The sequence below is a fragment of the Rissa tridactyla genome, chromosome 8 (assembly GCF_028500815.1).
Source record: "Rissa tridactyla isolate bRisTri1 chromosome 8, bRisTri1.patW.cur.20221130, whole genome shotgun sequence".
Taxonomy (NCBI): Eukaryota; Metazoa; Chordata; class Aves; order Charadriiformes; family Laridae; genus Rissa; species Rissa tridactyla.
In genome coordinates, this window is record NC_071473.1 from 36556884 (window position 1) to 36576086 (window position 19203).

General features: G+C 38.0%; 1 protein-coding gene across 13 annotated transcripts in view; it reads left to right on the forward strand.

The window, feature by feature from the left end:
* BCAR3 (BCAR3 adaptor protein, NSP family member) overlaps positions 1–19203 on the forward strand; it is a 112979-nt gene that overhangs the window by 75660 nt on the left and 18116 nt on the right. The window contains exon 6 of one of the 13 annotated variants that reach the window (XM_054212144.1): positions 6676–6763. The exons of 11 other annotated variants lie outside the window; for them this stretch is intronic. In XM_054212144.1, coding sequence (XP_054068119.1) covers positions 6676–6763 — 88 coding nt within the window. Of the gene's footprint in view, positions 1–6675; positions 6764–8984; positions 15291–19203 lie in introns of those variants that run through there. One more of the 13 variants, XM_054212142.1, reaches the window with a different exon arrangement.

A 19203-nucleotide genomic window follows, 5' to 3' on the forward strand; every position in this document is an offset into this window, starting at 1 on the left:
CCATTCCCTTCTTTTCTCCTTCCTCTTTCATTTTTTTCTGTCTATATTCCTACCTTCAGTGAACTGTGAGTTTGGTCCCCAGTTCAATGGTATTATAACAGGAATTCTAGACAAGAAATCTTAAACTACAGCTTTGAAAAACACGCAGAAATTGCTTTCTAATAAATATAGCCCCCTCCCAAAACAACTGATTCCAGAAATGTATCATTAATACCAAATGAAGGAGGACTCACATCAATATTTTGTTACCAGTTTACTGTGACTGTAAAACATGTGGCTGAATTCGCAACAACAGGATCTTGGAACCCCCTTTGTTGGTTTAAGTTTCAGAATGTATGTGTTCACAATCTTTTATAACTTACCTTATGGTAACTATTATATTAACGTTTACAAATTTTCCATCTCTGAACAAATTATGAGGGCAATATTGGGTCAGGTATAAACTGCAAAAAACTAACTACTGAAGTTACAAAGCTGAAAGAATAGATTTCTGTAGCATCTCACTATGCTACAGAACATTGCCATTTGCACAAGTCTGACATATAGTGTGTACATATTTAATTTGAACAAGGAGGGTTGGTGCCAGTTGGATAGGCTTTGACAGATGCTGCTTAAGTGGTGGAAAAAATACCTTTAAACGAAGAAGAGATAGTAAGAGAAGAGGGAGCAAACAAGAGCACTTTTGGGAATCCTATTTTGCTGATTCAGCATACCAAAGTTCTGAGAGACAGATTCATATTTCTGATGCACAGGAAAATATAGTTAGTATTGTCTCTAGGCAGAGAATTGTTGACTGACTGACTGAAAACTCATAAAAACTTGAGTATTAACCACTTATGATGCATCAAGCAGACATCAAAACTAACTCTAGAACAAGCTAATTGTACACAAAGTCTTGATACTGATTCTTGTTTCTCTCGTCTTGCTGTTCAAATTGTATGTAAAGAGGAGGGAGACTTTGGATGAATTTTCCTTGTAAAAAATTGCATTATCTTGAAAGTACTACGTGTCACAAATTTTAAGTTGTATTAGGGTAATCTGGCTGCTGGTGATTCTATATCAGAGTTACTGTCCTAAGCAAAGTGTGCTAGGTCAGTGCCCTGAAGGCACTAATTTGCCTTAAGTGTCATGACTAGCCTCACTTAGGACCTCCACCCACAGCCACTGAGCAAGGGCTCCATTTAAGCTGGGGCCTTCGGGCCCTGTCTGAACTGTGTCTTAGGTGTGCTTGCCCCTGGCACTGTTCCTGAAGTGCTGTGTGGGAAGCCCTGGGTGGACCTTGGACTTAGCCTGTTACCCTGTCTTCCCTGAGGCTCCCTGGACTGGTATAGAATCATAGAATGATTTGGGTTGGAAGGGACCTTAAAGATCATCTAGTTCCTACCCCTCTGCCATGGGCAGGGACACCAACCACTAGACAGGTTACTCAAAGCCCCATCCAGCCTGGCCTTGAACACTTCCAGGGATGGGGCATCCACAGCTTCTCTGAGCAACCTGTTCCAGGGTCTCACCACCCTGACGGTAAATAATTTCTTCATAATATCTTACGTAAATCTTCCCTCTTTCAGTTTAAAACTATTACCCCTCGTCCTATTGCTCCACTCCCTGATAAAGAGTCCCTCCCCATCTTCCCTGTAGGCCCCCTTTAGGTACTGGGATGCTGCTATAAGGTCTCCCCGGAGCCTTCTCTTCTCCAGGCTGAACAACCCCAACTCTCTCAGCGTGTCCTCACAGCAGAGGTGCTCCAGTCGTCTCATCATCTTTGTGGTCCTCCTCTGGACTTACTCCAACAGGTCCATGTCCTTCTTATGTTGGGGGCCCCAGAGCTGGACACAGGTCTCACCAGAGCAGAGCAGGGGGGGAGAATCACCTTCCTCGACCTGCTGGCCGCTGTCGGTGTCATCACCCTGCTCAGCTGGCTTGCATCTCAGTGCTGTGGGACTGCACCTTGTTGATCAGCATGTTGCCCACCCTGTGGATCCACTCTTGGATCGCCTTCCCTTAGGCAGCAGCCCCACTCTTGCTGCTCCCTGATGTGCTAATTGTAGCCAGCTGTTTTGAAATGTCCAACATGATCAAATATGTGCCATCCTCATAACTGATCCACTTCATCAGGCTGCACAGGCATACCTAATCTTCAAGACAAGCAGCTAGTTTTAAACTAGCTAGATTTAAAAAGTAATTTTTAAAGGGAAGGCTGGGTGCACAACTGATCCTGCAGCTTCACAGTTATGAATTAGCGCTGTTTCTGCAGTGATGCAAGCATGCGGTTTGAGTTTCTTGTGAGTCCCATAAGGAAGATAATTAATACTTGCTCAGAATGTGCTCCTGCTAAGGAGTGATCAACATCTCTTCAGAACTGGACTCTACTGTAAATAGAACGTGGAGAATTAAATGAGGTTTGAGAAAAAGTAACATGGTTATTTCTTTGATGCAGTGTGCTCTGTTTCATGGTGAAAAGAATATCATAGTGTTTATTGTGACAGTAGCAGGTGTTGCTGTACAGGGCAGAGAAGCTGACCGTAAACTTTGAAGCTGAGGGACATTTGCTTTTTATATAAAATTTTCCTTGCTAGAGTCTGGTGACTAAAAGTAATATAAATAATTCCTTGTATTTAGAAATACTCCAGACAGAGGAAAGGCAAAATAAATTGCTTTTCCTCCTGTTTTATTCTGTTTGAGATACAAGACAGAAAGCACTGATTATAAAATTAATTCTCTGAAGGTGATTTTTTTTTTTAGAGAATGCTCTCTATAGATGCATTATAGTTTCTAATACTTGAATCTAAATTGCAGCTCACAAGTGGCAGTTTCCTGCATCTTGAATATTGATGTATTAGTTCATTCAGTGTATAAAGAGAGCTAATTATGCAAAAGCAAGTTCTAAGGGAAAAAACCCAAAGCCGTACTGATTTGCTGGAGTCTGAGTACTGAAGAGTCCATATGGCTTCAGCCCTTCCTTTGTCTTCACAGCCTTGCTGAAACCATGGTCACAGTTAAATGGCTCTTTCAAAAAACCCTTTTATGGTAGAAGTGAAAACAGGCCAGACTGCTTTGAGTCAGGCTGCTAACCAAGTCATGAAAGGGATTTACAGACACAATAGCACGTTGTACATTCTGTGAGATTTTTACAAGTTTTATGAGCCAAATAATAGATCCATTGGTAGTCTCAGCAGGTTCTTCCCACACCCTGAGTCTGCACATCCATAGAACAGACTCCCACAGGGGAGAAAGGATCAAGTGCTGGCAGCTTTGAGTGTGTCAGAGAACTTCTTGTGAATTGTTTTGATCAAATTCATGTGAACTAAAGATAGCTTTCTGTCCCATTCCTATTCACTATAAATACTTTGGGATCTTTTAATAGAAGTCTGTGCTATAATCATTAAGGCTCTATCAGAGTGGAAAGAAAAACAGATTCCTCCTTTCATGGAAACCTTTTGAGCTTCTCCTGTGGAAATAGTGCTAATAATTACAGAAATACTTATTAGTGATGAGTTGATGAGTAGTATTATAGCCTGAGGTTTTGGAGTTGTATTTTAATCCAGTAGCGGAAAAGTTACAAAATTTATGACTGATTGTCTGCTCAGCGTGGTCATGAGGGAAGTTTATATTTAGATTCAAACTTGAAAAAACTGTCACTGGTCTGAGGAAGTTACAGCTGCAGAAGAACATTATTCTCTTGTGAAGTTCTGCTGAAGGATTTTTGCTTGTCTCAACCCGATAGTGTTAATTTTTTCCTTCTTTTTACTCTTTGATTTTGTCAGAAAGCAAACTGTTGTAGAAATTATTGCCATTTATGGCAGCTTTTGTGAGTGCAACTGAAAATAAAATTTTTATGACATTCAGATGTGTTCGTCGTTACCTGTAGCTCTGCAAAATAGGGCAATATTTTGTGTGTTTAATTCAATGTCAGGGAACTTTGATCAGGCAATGAGGTTTACTGACGCACAGTTTGTATAGTTAATTGCACAAATTCATAATATTTATTGTGGATACCAATCAAATATATGTGTGGGTGTTTGACTCTCATCGTTCTAATGGCTGTGCCAAGAAGATAATATGGTAAGAATAGTATCAAAAGCAAAGTTTGTATATGTGTATGCGTGTTTGGGAAAGTTTAGAAAAAAATCTGTGTCAACGTGACAAGTAGTCCCAGTTGGGGAAAGAATTATTCCTGCTGATGTTAAAAATTCATTGCAAGGAGCCTTTTTTAGACATGGAAATATATTAGAGACATTTCCACCTCACTGGAAAAGTTGCCAACTACAGCGTATACCTGCTCGTGAGCTGTTGCGTATCACTCTCCTGTGAAGACCTGCCTGTTGAGATGCGAGTTGTGACTTGTGAGCAGAAAGTGTGTTGGGTTTCTGCATTGTCTGACAGCGTTATACATGAAGTATCTGAGCTTGGAGGAATTCCTGACAATAAGGCACCAAATGATCAGGAATTTCTTTATGAATCTGTAGCTCTGATCATTTTTTGTTTAACTTTTTGCAACAGCAGCAAGGGCAACAGCATCACAGAAAGTGGAATTACCAGATGGAATGTATTTTGCTGAGGAGAAAAGGAGTATAGCTGTATAGCTGACTTTGACTTTACACATGTCTTTTTGTCATCGTGGATTTGTCATCCAACTCAATGGTCATTATTGGTGTCAATGATATTTCAGTCAGAAAAGGAGTATGCCGGTATAGCTGACTTTGACTTTACACATGTCTTTTTGTCATTGTGGATTTGTCATCCAACTCAAAGGTCATTATTGGTGTCAGTGATATTTCAGTCAGAGATATTTACCTTTTTTCCCATGTTTCTCTACTTAGTAGGAAGTGAAGCTTCACAAACATAACTCCACAGCAGTTGCCTCTTGTATACAAGCTGTATAATTCAGAAAGATAAGATCCTGTTAGAGGTAATCTAAATGTAAATATATATATTTATCTGTCTCAAAATGAAAACTTTCAGGTTTGATGCTTGATGGGTAGTTGCTAGTTATACACTGCCCTCTGCTGGAGAAAAAACACTCTAAGTGTATATTTTTTTACTGAAGTCACGGCTATTAAAATCACATTTTTCATAATAATTTAAAAGTAACTTTCCTAGTAATAAAAAGTCTGTAGCCTGACTGTTGGAAGTTGGTTGCTTTCTTCTCCAGAGGCACAGCTAGGAGGGGAAAGAGATTCCCCCTCTTCTTGCCATTAAGTTACAGAGGTCCTAGAGGGAACTTGAGAAATTTCTTTATCAGGATATCACTGAGATTATTGAATAGGTGTTCTGATTGGTTCAAAACATCCATCAAGAGATTCTGTAGCGTCCCAAGATAATCTGTTCTAGCTCCCAAACTAGATTAGTCTAACAGTCTTTTCATTGTTACTTTGGGAAAGTTTTTCATAAAATGTGATGTAAATAATCTTCTTTTTGTCCATCTGTCTTCTTTTTGTTACCTTGATTTAATTTTCTAGTGGAATAAGTTTTGTGTGTTGCAATGAATTGGACAAATCATCTTGTCTTGTACTTTTAATCCTGTTCTGGTAGTAGTCCAGTTTCAGGTAGTAGAATTTTTTCCTCAGCTTTATATCAGGCTTGTTTTTTACAACATGTACCCTTTCTCTACTTAGAAGGGGCAACTATTTCTTTAAGTATGTGTGATGGTTATTCTTAAAAGCTTTCAGCAGCCCAGGAAAATTTCAAAAAAGACTTACGGAGTTACATACCTAGTTGAAATTCAGCAGCTCTCAAGTAGTTAATTCCCCTAAATCATTATTAGAAACTTGCCCCGTTAGTCTGGAGTTAATGAAAACTTGTTTTATTTGATAAAATGCAGGTATTCATAATTAGAGATGTTATCTTACACCCAAGTTTCAGTATTTTCTCATGTTGAATTTTGTTTAACCAACAGGCTAGTCTCTGAAAAGATGTCTGAGTCAGCAGTTCTGTAATCTTTTGGGTGCAAAGTGATGAATAAAATCTAAGCTGGTGTTTGCAGGAAGTACGATTCTGCAGCTTTGTGTCTACTGTCCTAGTTCACGTTTTCCTAGTAGAGAGATTCCCAAGTTTGTCTATTACTGTTTGGGGCTTTTAGTTGTTTCCCAGCCCCCAGTTCCTGAATGACCTGATTAGCTCTAAGATCTGGGGTTTTTGTGGGTTGTTTTTTGGGGTTTTGTTTTTTAGCATGCTGTGAGGAGGGTTGGGTTTTTTTTTTGTTGTGAATGATAATCCTTATATTAATTCACTCAGCTGAATAGATAGTGGCTTTCTAATTATTCTGGCTTTTACTGTGAAGTCTTTTAGCAGTGGCCCTTGCATTCCCTTCTCTTGATGCTGAAATGGAATTTAGAGAATTTTTCTTACGGAGCATCTGTAATGCTGGGTATGCTTTGGTAAATCTGAAATGTTGATAATTCTTAGAGCAGCATACATTCTCTGTATTTGCATGCTAAGGGTTAGTCTTACATCTGTCCTATTGTGAATTTGACCCTGTTAATGTCTCTATTCTACTTATTGTATTATTCCTCATTAACTCTTAAATTATGTCAGATCTGGAGTCATCAAAGGCTGCTAGATGCCCTGAGGTTGCACTGAGCTTTCAGTTGAAAACTGTCTATAAAATTTCCTTGGCACCAGTAGTAATACTAGTTGCAGTGGATATTTAGTTGATCTCTTCAATATCTTTGTTAGATGATCACTAACTACTACCAAGCCTTATTCATAGATGAGAAACGTAAACTGGAAAGGTCTAAATCTGAACCACAGGATAAAAGTTTTGAGATACAAAGAAATATTATTCTTATTTTGTCTCTAGTGATCTTGTGAAACTTAGACTTAAATGAATTACCCCTTTTCTCCAAAATATTAATGCCTCTGGCTCTCAAATGCTGACAGTTATTCGTGGCTATTGATAATATCCCCAAGTTAAAATGACAGTGTCAGTGAAAGAAAATACTAGGAAATGGTGACGTGCATTAACTTTTCAAAGAAAGAAGGGGAAAAAGGGTGGTTTTTACTTTTAAGACATTGTCTGGTTCACATTTCTGATTCTGATTTCTGATTCTTTTTTGTTGCAAACGAAGTTATTGTATCTTCTATCAGATACAGTGATTGTTTAAGTGACTGGTCATTTCTGACAATATTTTCATGTCCCAGTCAGCTTTTGCTATAAGTCCATCTTCAAAATTATGAAAACTGCTTTCCTGTACTGAATTAAGCCAAGGTGTAATCCTGGACCCAGTCCATTGCACTGCAGTAGGCGCTGTATCGCCTCATTTGCCAGAAAAGAACATGCCATTTCCCACAAAAGTGGTATCTACGGGGAAGAAAGAAACGTGCTGAATTATAATATTGCCATGCCTAATTTTTTCTACCTCATCTGTAGTGAACATTTTGTCTATCTTGGTAAGAGCTACCCCATGCGTAATGAAAAGGATCTGAAGATTTGAGTAGAGACTAAGCAGTAAAATGCATAAAACTTTATCTTCATATGAAGTGAGAACGGTTTTCTTTCTGTTCTCAATTTCTGTGCAAATACTTGTGTCAATTGATCTTTCGGCCTGTATGATGACATCTGCTGGAATTCTTACAGCAGGCTTTTATATACATATATGAATAGTTGTGTATATATATAAAAGGTATGAGTGCCATACAGAATTTTACTCCTTTTTATATGGGATATTTAAACTGTTAATAACAGTAGAGATCTGACTGCAGTCTACCATGTTGGGTATTGATCTTTTCTTAACTGTTTCTGAGCTGTCTCTCTTTGTGGAATACTTATTTTTCTATTCATTTTGGACTTTCAGTATTGTTCCACAAGAACTATGCCTTGAAGATGATAGTTATTGATGTTGGTTGATCCTTTTCATAATTTTGAAGATGGACTTATAGCAAAAGCTGACTGGGACTTGAAAATATTTATATTTAACTCCTTCATAGCAATGCCTTGCTGAAGTTGATTTTTAAATGTATATAAGCATATGAGCCACAAGGGGGAGTGAGTATATAGCTTGTGGAAGCCAGCTTATTAATAAGCATTTCGGGTACTCTTGCTGATAAAGCCTATGGAGGTAAAGCTCCTAATCTCTTCGAGCTGTGTTTATAGATAATAATTAGAGTAAGACTGGTACATTGTGCATGCCTGTACATCTTGCCTCTTTGGAGACATACTGATAAGATACAGTTTGGTCTGTGGGGAAGGCAGCATCAGTACATTTCAGTTGAGATGCCATCCATTGATGGGTGCTGTCAAAGGAGCAGGTTTGTCTGAGATTTTTGTATGTCGGATACTATTAGGAACCAAGCACCTGCACAAATGAGGGAGTATAATGTTAATTTGGCTATCTAGAATACCCAGAGGTCATGTGCCTTCCTGCCCTCAAATCCTTCTGTTAAGTAGAATGTCGAAAAGGCAGTATATGAGCTGAGGTGAGCCTGCTGCTTTTGCTTCACCAAAGTGCAAAAATGTGGCAGGGAGACAGGTCTCTTCAAACTCATACATGCTGGTAAAGACTTTTGAAAAACTGAGCTCTGATAGAGCCCAAGTCACTTGAGAGGTTTATTTTCGAGTGCTACACGTCCAAAATCTCCCTTTGTATAAAAGGGAAGTATTTTAGAGTATTCAGGAGTTTTAGATAAATAGTTAATTTTTAAATGCCTCTGCTTACCCTGGTGAAGTAACAGAATTTTTTCATCTTTGAATTGTATTTGGAATTGGTGTAAATCTCAGACAAACACTTTACTTTGACAGGACTGGGGAGGCTTTCAAACACAGAAGTCTGAAGCTAGCGATTGTGTTAATGGCTTCTTTTTATATGCGAAAGCACTCCTATATGGTTTCCAGAAATGCTAATCCAGCTAAGTCAGCAGGAAAGAGAAGAAAATACGAGCCATAGATTGTGAACTAATTATGAACAAAAGGAAATTCGTGCCTTTTCATATTCCACACACACACGCACACACAGAGTCCAAGGAATAAATTAAAGGAAAGGTGGGTGAGACATTATAAAGTTGCTTCATTTTTTGTAGATGGGTTGGCAGACAGTAGGTGGAGCTCCAGAATATGTATGCTATTTTTTGGTAGCGTCAATAAAACCTGCTGGTGGCTTCTTAATAGGAAGATGGCTAGTAGGAAAACCAGGCCTATTGCCAGATGACTGCAAAGTCTGTATGTTTTAAGTATAAAAGATGAGATTTTTCAAAGGTATTTGGATGTCTTAAAGTGCAGATTAGGACCTAGTAGGAAGCTCATAAGCAGGTTGGGTGCCTATTTTTTGTAGCTGCCAATCTGTTTTTTTTTTATGTGAGTCAGATTTTCAAAGAGATTTATTCAAGCAGTACTGAAAACTAAATGGATGCAAATTCTGTTTTCTCACTATTCCTATACAACTGCAGCGTGTTTCTGACTTTGCCTCACGGAACTGCATTAGAGAGGAGGAAGAATTTATACTGACCTCTTCCATACCACACTCCTGCAATGCAAACAAGTGTAATTACAGTTGCAGCTGTATCTATTGCTTTATGATCAGAAGCTGCAGCAACAACAGACTGCAGGACGTAAGGTTGTAAAAGAGAACATGGAAGAGTCAGTTCTATTAAGAATTGACACAGGACTGGTAGGACATGAGCTTGGTGCACTTTATGCACTTGTAGACGGTTGAGTTAGGAACAGATAGAAGTAAGCAACATTTTCTGACAGTGTTGTCACCTGCTTTCTTACACTTATTCTACACTTTAAAAAGTGTTCAGCTGTAAACAGTTGGGCACTACCTGTATTTGGAGGCATCCCCCACAAAACTTCGTTAGACGTGGTGGGCCATATCTGAAGGACTAAGAATGAATGGTAATGGGCATTCTGAAGATGGTGTTTGCATGGACAAATGATTTATCAGTTGTTGTCCCCTGTTTCCTGACTTTTTCTCACATTAAAAACAACAAATAACTAGTTATAGAGAAAAGTCTTTTGTATTAAATGAATCTTCATATCTTCAACCTGAAGATTTAAATGCTTTGATTTTTTTTGTTCATTTTCCTTTCAAATTTTATTCATATTGTACTTTATTACAACCTTACAGGTGCCATTTTTTAGCCATAGGCAACCGTAGTTAGATTGTGCATATGCACTGTGTAGTCAGGACGTATCTATATTCCATATGGCGTCATTAGTCCAGCGACAGTAGGCAGCATGCTCTGGATTGGCTGCGTGCTGTATCAAATCAGATTTATGTTGTTGACTCTTGTATGGTACACCGTGCCAGCTTTCGTTTACAGCTGTCTTTCTGCCTGGATTGTTTACTTTTGTTTAGTGGAGAGAAATTTAAAGCATTACATGTATTTCACTGAATATTGTCAGGCTGATTTGAATGCTTAAGTGACTTGTTGATGTAGTACTAAGTAACAGTGGCAAGCCACCAGTTCCCTCATCTAGTTTAGTCTAAAATTATTTCTCTGTAATATGAAATCACAAGTCCTGTGTGCCTGTAAGTGCCTATAAGCACTTCCATGAACGTGAGTGATATTTGGTTCAACATAGCTTCTTGTAGATCTGCAGACTGCTTTGATAACTTCAGAATGCTTGTGAATTTTTATGTGTTTATATTGTTATGGAGTTTGTTTGCTTTACCTCAGCCACTTACAACTTGTAAGCCAAAGATTTTTATTTTTATTTTAGATGAGAGAAAAAGAAACCAAACCCTCATAGAGGAATTATCCCCACATTCTATCTTGGTTAGCCTGTACAATTAAAGCAGCCTAAAAGAATTCCCCCAGAGCAGGTTTACGCTATCCAGTGTGAAGGCTTCAAGCTCCTGCATATGCAATGCACTGTGAGTGAAGCTGGACACGGTTTAGGTGTGTCAGGGGGATAGTCCCAATATGCAGTGCTGGGTAAGTGTAATTTAAACCAGACCTTGAAAACAACCTCAATAACTTTAGATGCTTTGTAATAACACAGATGGGGTCAGCAGAGACACCTTGGTTTCTCTTCCTGATGGACTATTAGGAACTCAACACAGAATATAAGATCAAGTGTCCTTAGACTTATTTGGCCTTGAATTCTATGAACTTAGAAATCCTTTCTTAATAAACTTGGTTATCAAAACTACTCTAGCCAGCCATCCTTAGAAACAGATGAAGGGGATTATCAGATATTTTAAGATTCTTGGCAAGGATCTTTGAAAACAAAGAAATGGAGCTGGTGTTGGTCTGTTGATGCTGGAGAGCATTAGAAATACATCAACTGATAGACTTAGCAGAAAGATTGTATTTGATGTTTCTAAGGCACAAGAAACAGATGGTTTATTTCTCGTGTGCAGAGTCAAAGGACCAGCAAAAAGTTGCAGGAGAGAAGAATGAAAATGTGGCTAAACCATCCTTTGTTTCTCCGAGTCAGTATTTACAAGTGTAAATCTTATCGGCCTGTGAAGTATACTTTGGAGCAGCCTGAAGGCTGTTCTCAATCATGCTGGCTGAAAACAGCTTCGTGATGGCCAGCAGTGCAGGAACTATCATACTATACTTCCTGTAGTCTTAATTATTTTTTTTTTACTGTTGTGTCACAGTGTCTTGCAAAGGTTCTGGTTCTGACTCTTAAGAATGTGTCATCCATTCATTGAACTATATGTGCAGAAGTCCTGTTAACCTTTAATAAAAACAAAAATCCCATTAGTTTTGTTTTTAAAAAAAATAGATTCACTCTCTAAATAAAGCACCCTCTTTCCTGCCAGTTATACTGTTGATAAAAAATGTCAGCAGCTGCTGTATGTTATTGTACAGTATTATTTTTTAAGGTTCATTATTTCTGGCTTTCTCACAGCATACATAATTTTTGATTCTTTACTTACTGCATTACAGACAAGAAATAAGGAACTGGCAATTACCATTTGTAATTTATGCCCTGCTGTTCATGTTGAGCTGTGGATGTAACACTTAAAACTTTTTTCACTGCTGCTTAGTAACAAGCCTTTCAAATGAAAAATAGACACTCCCACATTGAATATGTATTAGGCCAAATTTACTTTACAGATTGAGCGGTGCTATTCCCATTGAGGGGGTGAGATTGTGCCTAGAATCCAGGGAATTTGTTGAAGATACACCCATTATGTCCCTCTGCTCTCAGAAGGGAAAAGACTAGAGGGGGAATCTAGGCCCTGTTTAAAAGGTTTGGGAAGATGATTCATGTGCAAAAACTTTATTCTTTGCCTCCCTCGTGTTTTTACTACTTGTTTTGAGGGAAGGAACCATACTGAGAATTACATCGCTCAAACTAGACTAACAGAACTATACCAATAAGTATCCCTGGGTAGAGTTGTACAAGAAATTGCAAAACTAATAGGTCTTTCTGTAAGACATGAGTCTACATGTAAAGTTATCGAGGCCTGGGGAAATACGCGTATGTTAGCTAGTGAACCACAATAATGATTGAATTTGCCATCTAGAAGTTGACAAAGTAGGAAAAACATGAATACATAAAAGATACTGCATTCTCTCTATTGTCACAAGTACCGTATCGTGCTTCTATGGGGACTTGGGTGTTGTTTTTTTTATTTTTATGAAGTGCTTTGTGTTGAACTGTATCAGAACTGCCACTCCAACCCTCAATATTTTGGAAAGTTGAGGGTTTTTTTTCTTGGTGATGATTGAGAACCTTTGTCTAAATTCCAGTATAGGTTTACTCATTGCTAGGTCATAATACTTCTTTTTTTGTTGTTATTTTTTTAACCCCATAAGAACTCTTCTTCTTTTTGGAACTTAGTTCTAACTCTTTTCAGAGAAAAAGTGGCCCATCTTATTTTGCACGGCTAAACCACTTGGTTTCTGCTGCCAAAATAGATCAGTTGTCTTAATAGCCATTCTTCTCACCTGCTGTAGTTTTGAGTTACTCATCTTGATAGTTTCCATTCATGATATTCCAAATGAAACTTCAGTGTATTGTGCAGTGATGCCAATATTTGCTTGTCACCATTATAAAGCTGAAATGCTTCGACTGATTCATCCTTGAATTTAGTTTACCTTTTTGTCATTTCCTGTCCCCTCTCCCCTCTTCTGTAAATTGGATTAGGATGTTATTATAAGAACTTCTTGATGAAGATTCTTCAAAAATACAGTCCTTGATGAGATGTCCTCCCGCAGTGCTAAAAAACTTCAGACAAGAAGTCACAGTTAAGGCAGTGAGTTTGGAGTTCTGCAGGCTGTCTTTTCATCTTCTCTTCTCCGGCTACCTGCTAAAGCAATCCTATGGATTTCCTCAAAGTGGAAAAAGAACTTAAGTTAAAATAAAAAGTAAAATAGTAGTAAATTTAAGTAAATTAAAATATGCTGCAGCATAGAGTAGAGGGAAAAGGAGGATACTTTGATGTTCTTAGTATTTTATCTACTCATTCATTGACTGAGTTTGTCATAAACTACTTGGAGAGGCATTTACTCTCCCAAGCTATAGGACTCCATCTTCAAAGTAATTATTTTCAGCTTCTTTTCTGAGCCAATCTTTCATCCTTTTTCTTGCCAGAGTAATCACTTTTCAGTCCATTTAATGCTCTGATCTTTTATTCCTACAGAGTTTTCCTTTCCTTAAAAGAGTCACAGGCATAACATCTCCTTCACGTGGCCAACTAGTATGACTAGCTGTATGAACATTCTGGTTTTAGTGCTTAACTTGCTGCTGGATACCTGCAAACCTTAGGTGTCAAACAGGTAAGCGAACTTTACACATCATGCTTCCTTTTCCTTGCTATCAAGACTGAGATTTCCTTTTCTTTTTGGACAGGCTCTCCATCCCACTTGCCTTGAAAGACAGTGCACGTTTTATATCTTGTCTTTGCTCAGTGCTGCTTCCTGGTTTTATGTGCCAAGTCCCATTGCTTGGTGCAGGCACTGAGGGCACTTTGCATTGTTCAGTCAATGTGGGAAGGAAGTACTCTATTATTAGGTGAGAAGTATTGCCTTGCAAGTAATATCTGAGGACATCAATAAGCATTTAATATATGTGCACTGCCAATTATAGAATATATTTGTTGCTGAAGAAAAAGACAAGTAACTCTTCCTTTTAACCTCTCCTTGGGACTAAATTATTCCTAATTTGAGGTCTGAAATATCTGTGACTTCTGGACTCTTGTACCAACCAAGTTATAAATGACTGATTTCTTCGAAGTTTCTCTTTTTAAAGTGTTACAGGCTTTCTTGTACCCCTCAATCTAGTGCGTTTTGTTTCCTTTTACCAAATCTGTTAATTGTGATGCTATGGTGGGTGAGGTCTTGTCTCTAACAGCTATTATAATTAGCCAAGTTATTTGCCTTTTTTGCCTTCGTTCTTGAGAGGGCCTTGAGATATGTAGGACAGATTCTTTGCTGATGGGTGGTTTACTGGTCAGTGACCTATGGACTGTGCTGTCAAAGAGAATGGAATCACCATCATGAATAAAACTGCTGCTTTTTATTTTGTTTTAGTGTTTATTTTTACTTTGCCAAATCAGAGGTGTTCTTGAATTTAGTCCTTTCTTTCTCTGGCAGTTTGCACAGTCCCATGGGACTATTACCAAGCTAAAGCTGTCCACTGATAGTTTTAAATACTAAAGGTACCTTGGTTGCACCACTGATGCTGACAGTGTTGGTTTCTTTCTATTTTTTCCCAGGACCACTTGCCAGAAGCTCCCTAATTAAACAGATTTATCATTTTCCTTGGTTACCTAAGCTCTAAGGATGTAATTCTTATTTGAGTATGAAGAGTAACAGTCATCAAACAGTAATCAACTGCTTTTCCTCTCCATTTTTTTACATGTTTTATGTGTATATTATTGATGATGCAGATAGAGATGTTGCATGATTGAGCTGGAGCAACTGATTAAGCCTTTTTCAGCACAGGGAGATAGTCAGGTATTTTATCTCATCAAGAAGAGAACTTTGCTTTGAGCTGGTGGCTTCAATACGTCTCTGATCCAGGGGATACCAAGATAGAGGAGCTAGGATTTCACTGGTGAGTGAAACGGATCGCATGAGGATTCTGGCACTCTCTATATGGCATGCTGGAAGCAAGCATGCCAGCAGTCACTGAATTGATAGTATCAGCTTCAGCTGTGGAAAGTATCTCCGGCTGATACGGGAGTAGGGGGTGTAGCAGCTCTAGCAGGCAGTGGTGATACTAAAGAGCTTGCTAAACTTCTGAAAACTGCTAATAGTGACTGTTTATCTTCAGTCTCGGGGAACCACAAACAGCAGAACTGAAAATGCCGAAGGATTATAATGTTTTTCAAATGCTGATTGCGGCATTTTGCTGCTTTTATCATCGTAAGTCTATTATTGGAGTCAAGGTAAGTGCCCTTTTTCAATAACAGTAAATACACAGTGTGCTAGTCAGTAATGCTTTTAGTTTTTGTTCAGAAGTGTTTGTTTTTATATGATGGTAGAGTACAGTCTGTTTCTGTTCTAAAGAACATATTTAGCATTTACCATTGTCTCAGAGAGAAGATTAAACAACTTTCAGTTTCATGAGCCTGAAGCTGACTGTCTTTATGTTTAGGCAGTAAGTTAAAAATGCCCTGGTTTGGGACTTGCTGAAGAGAACTTTAGCAAAGTTGCAAGGTTTCAGAATTTAACTGATTAGACCACTTAGTTCCCTAACTTTTTCACCTACTTGCTGAAAACATAGACAATTGTGCTTAGGACCTCAGTTTTCTTAAACACTTCAGAGAATTTTGGACTTGTCCTTATATTTTAGAACTTTTTAAATGAAAAAATGCACAAAATCATATAATCATATACTGCTTTGGGTTGGAAGGAACCTTTAAAGATCATCTAGTCCAACGCTCCTGCCGTGGGCAGGGAGATCTTTCACTTCATGCAAAAATGCACTGTATGCAAAGAAAAAGCCTTTATAAACATTCAGACATGCACTTAAGGAAGTGTTTAAATGACTTGGGAATTGAATTTTAATCAGGTGGGGTATCTAACTACCTTTGAGGATCTGTGAGCTACACTTAAGCTTCTAAAATTGTTCTTTGAGTAACGAAGTGTCAGCTCCGTAAGTCACTGTAACACGTATAGATTTTCTGGAGCACTTGCAATGAGGAAGGATGTGAAGGTTGCTATCTTCTGGCCTGTTGGCTTTCAGACTTTGATGGAGGCACTTAAAAGTTGGGAACAGCTGCCCCCCTTCTCTCTCCTCCAGTGATTTAGCCTTTTAACTGTCCGCTTCTGAAAGTGGGCTGTGGGACTCAGCCTTTTGGGCACACTGAAAAAGTGACTCTGTTCATACTCTCTTCTCTTTCTCACTGGGACAAATCTCAGAAATTATTATCAGAGTAAAGAGATAAAGATGCTTTCCTGTTACTGTAATTAATTTTCATTCCAATTTTTAAGCATAAGGCTTAACTCTTCTGTTCTAAAACTTTAAAAATGACATTGGGTTTTATTGTTGGCTGTCAGAACTGTTATAAAACCGTTGTTCTTGACCATGCATGCCCTTTGTTTAACTTGGCATGAATTTCTAATACCTAAAATAACGGTGGTGTTGTCATGGCAACTTTCCATTTCGTCTAATCCATATAGTCTCTAGAGAAACTGAAACATTAATAGTGTTTGCTGTATGGAGGGTAAAAAATAAAACCATTTATGTAGAAACAAATTACAGCTGGGCCCTTTCAAAAATAAGGTTCTATTTAAAGAGATTTGCAGCATTTAAAATAGATTTGAATGCATGTGTTCCAGCATGCAGATTTAGCGTTAGTTGAATCTGATGAAATGCTATTTTAAGAAGTTCTGATGGTAGAAAATGGGGGTGCGTTTGCTGAAGGGAAAGTGTCTGTAGGTATAGAAATGGCTGGTGGTCAAATCAAGTAAGGTCTGCACCTTAGGGCCAAATAATGTACGTACTGTGAAATGCCAAAGTGCCTAGGATGGTATGAACAACTGAGCCAAAAATGCCTTCTTACTTAATCTGTGAAAACAGCGCTTCAAGCAAAATCAGTGTGTGTAATGAGATAGGATTAATTCTTAGTTTTAATAGTAATTACAATTGTAACGAAATACCAAATTGATCCATAAATAGGCATGTTGAAGTCCACAGCTAACTCTGAGAGATTCAGTTTTTTTGCTGCACTGAGAGAAATTAATTTTAATTATGTTGTCTGATTTAATTGAAAACAGTATGCGGCCAAGCTCAGAGATGCCTTGTTGTGTCCCATCAAAGCACAGGAAACAGTACAGCACTTAAGCAAGCACTCACGTTTTGCTGAACTTAATTTTAGCATGTGAAATTAGGATCTCAATAGCAGATGTGTGGTTTGTTTTCCCATACATTAATAGAAAATATAATGATCAGTGCAGAAGATCTGAACGTGGATCAACTCATCCTTCAGTCGTGATGTACCATGATGTACCTTTTACAATCCCAGTTGGTTTTAATAGCTGTTTACAGTTAAGGTCAGCTTCTACATTTGAGGAAAATGAAGCAAAATTTCAAGGCGAGGTGTTCCTGTTCGTGGTTAAAAAAAAGACAGTGAAGAGAGAATTCTAAATTGTGACATGCGCCACTTCCAAGCCAAAATATTGTAGTTTAATTTTTGCATTTTTGGAAGTTAAGAATTAAGTTAAGACTAACCCAGTGATAAACAGTGACTTAAGAAATTAAGAGGTCTAAATTAATAAAGTTATCTTTGCCACAAGACAGGTTTTTTTAGTTCTAGCTAGTATGGTTGTCATGATTGGAGGGAAAGAACTTGACATTCACAAGTATCTTCTTTCTTAATTCTCTGCTATGATTCACCCTCAGCTGAAGCTGCGTAAAAGGGGAAAGCCACTAAAATTAACAGGACTGCCAAGTTTTAAAACGTACAGCACATTGATCTAGTGCATTACTGGGTAATGTACTAATGCTGTGAATGTGGATGCGTAAGAAGCCTTTTATAAGCAGCTACTTATTGCAAGTGCCATCTCTTATCTTGGATGAACTGCAAACACTTTTTATAGATAGTAGATCTTAATTAATATTTCTTCAGTATGCGATGATCTAAATCTGTTTCACTGGCATCCTCGGGCTTCATGTATCCAGTTTCAGCATGTATGTGGAGGCAGTTGGATTTGATAACATGAGTTTACAAGTCATCACCACCCAGCATTATGGGTCTGCCTTTTTGATGTTAGATGTGTTGTTGTTGGACGGAACCAGATGGGAAAAGACTGACTAATGAAAATGATGTGAAATTTTGTATAGCTCCCTGAACTTTGATGTTTAAGTTTTGATAAGTCTTACGCTATGTAACTTTTTTCAATTTCCCGTGGTAATTTTATACATTTTATCAAATTTTCACTGCAGTGTAACATTTATCATAAATATATAGATAGCAGAGGGACCACTGGTGCTCTGTAAGTGATTCCTGGTCAATGGGAATGGGAACAATCTCCAGTAGATATTTATGCATTTAACTTCTCGGTAATACCTTTCATTTAAGTATTTCTCAGATGAAAACAAAAAAATTACCCAACTTCTAAAATCCTTTAGATTTGGTAGTCAAAATCCCTCAGGGTCACTGAGCGAAGAGATTTGGATTTGACTAACTCGAAACTCAGGATTTCTCAGGATCCATATTCCAGAAATGAGGCTGTCCTCCTACGTCTGAATGTGGTCACCTACAAAATTAAGGAACTGTCATCAGTATAGTTTTGTAGTGGAACGTGAATGCTGGGTCCACTAGAATTAAGTCTTTCCCTTATCTTCAGTTAACATTAGACTGAACTTGGTACTAACAGCCTTTTTTTATTTTTCGCCTCCCAAACAAATCTCTCACTTATTAGTTAATAAAAAATGGCCACTTTTCTGTGAATGTCAGGCAGGTGATGTTGTTCATAGTGGCAGACTGAGAACATGCACATGATGGAGTTTGATTTTAAAGAGCCATCGCAGTCATGATGGAAGTTTTTGTAATGATCTGTTGTCTTTTCATCAGTAACCTCAAAAGTTGTCACCTGTTACCTAAGCAAGCACACAGAAATCTTGCAGCTTCAAAATTGCGTTCTTCTGCATTAATTCATCTCTCTGATTAGTTCAAGATGACTCTCCTGTATCTTGGGCATGGCAAAAGCTTATATATAATTTGATCTATGTCTCAACCAACCAATTAAGCCACTAGAAAATAATTTAAAAAAAAATCCTGCAGAAGATGGCAGTTATCTATGCAAAGACACTGTCATCATCCATTTTGTACCTCCCATTATTTAACATAGCAC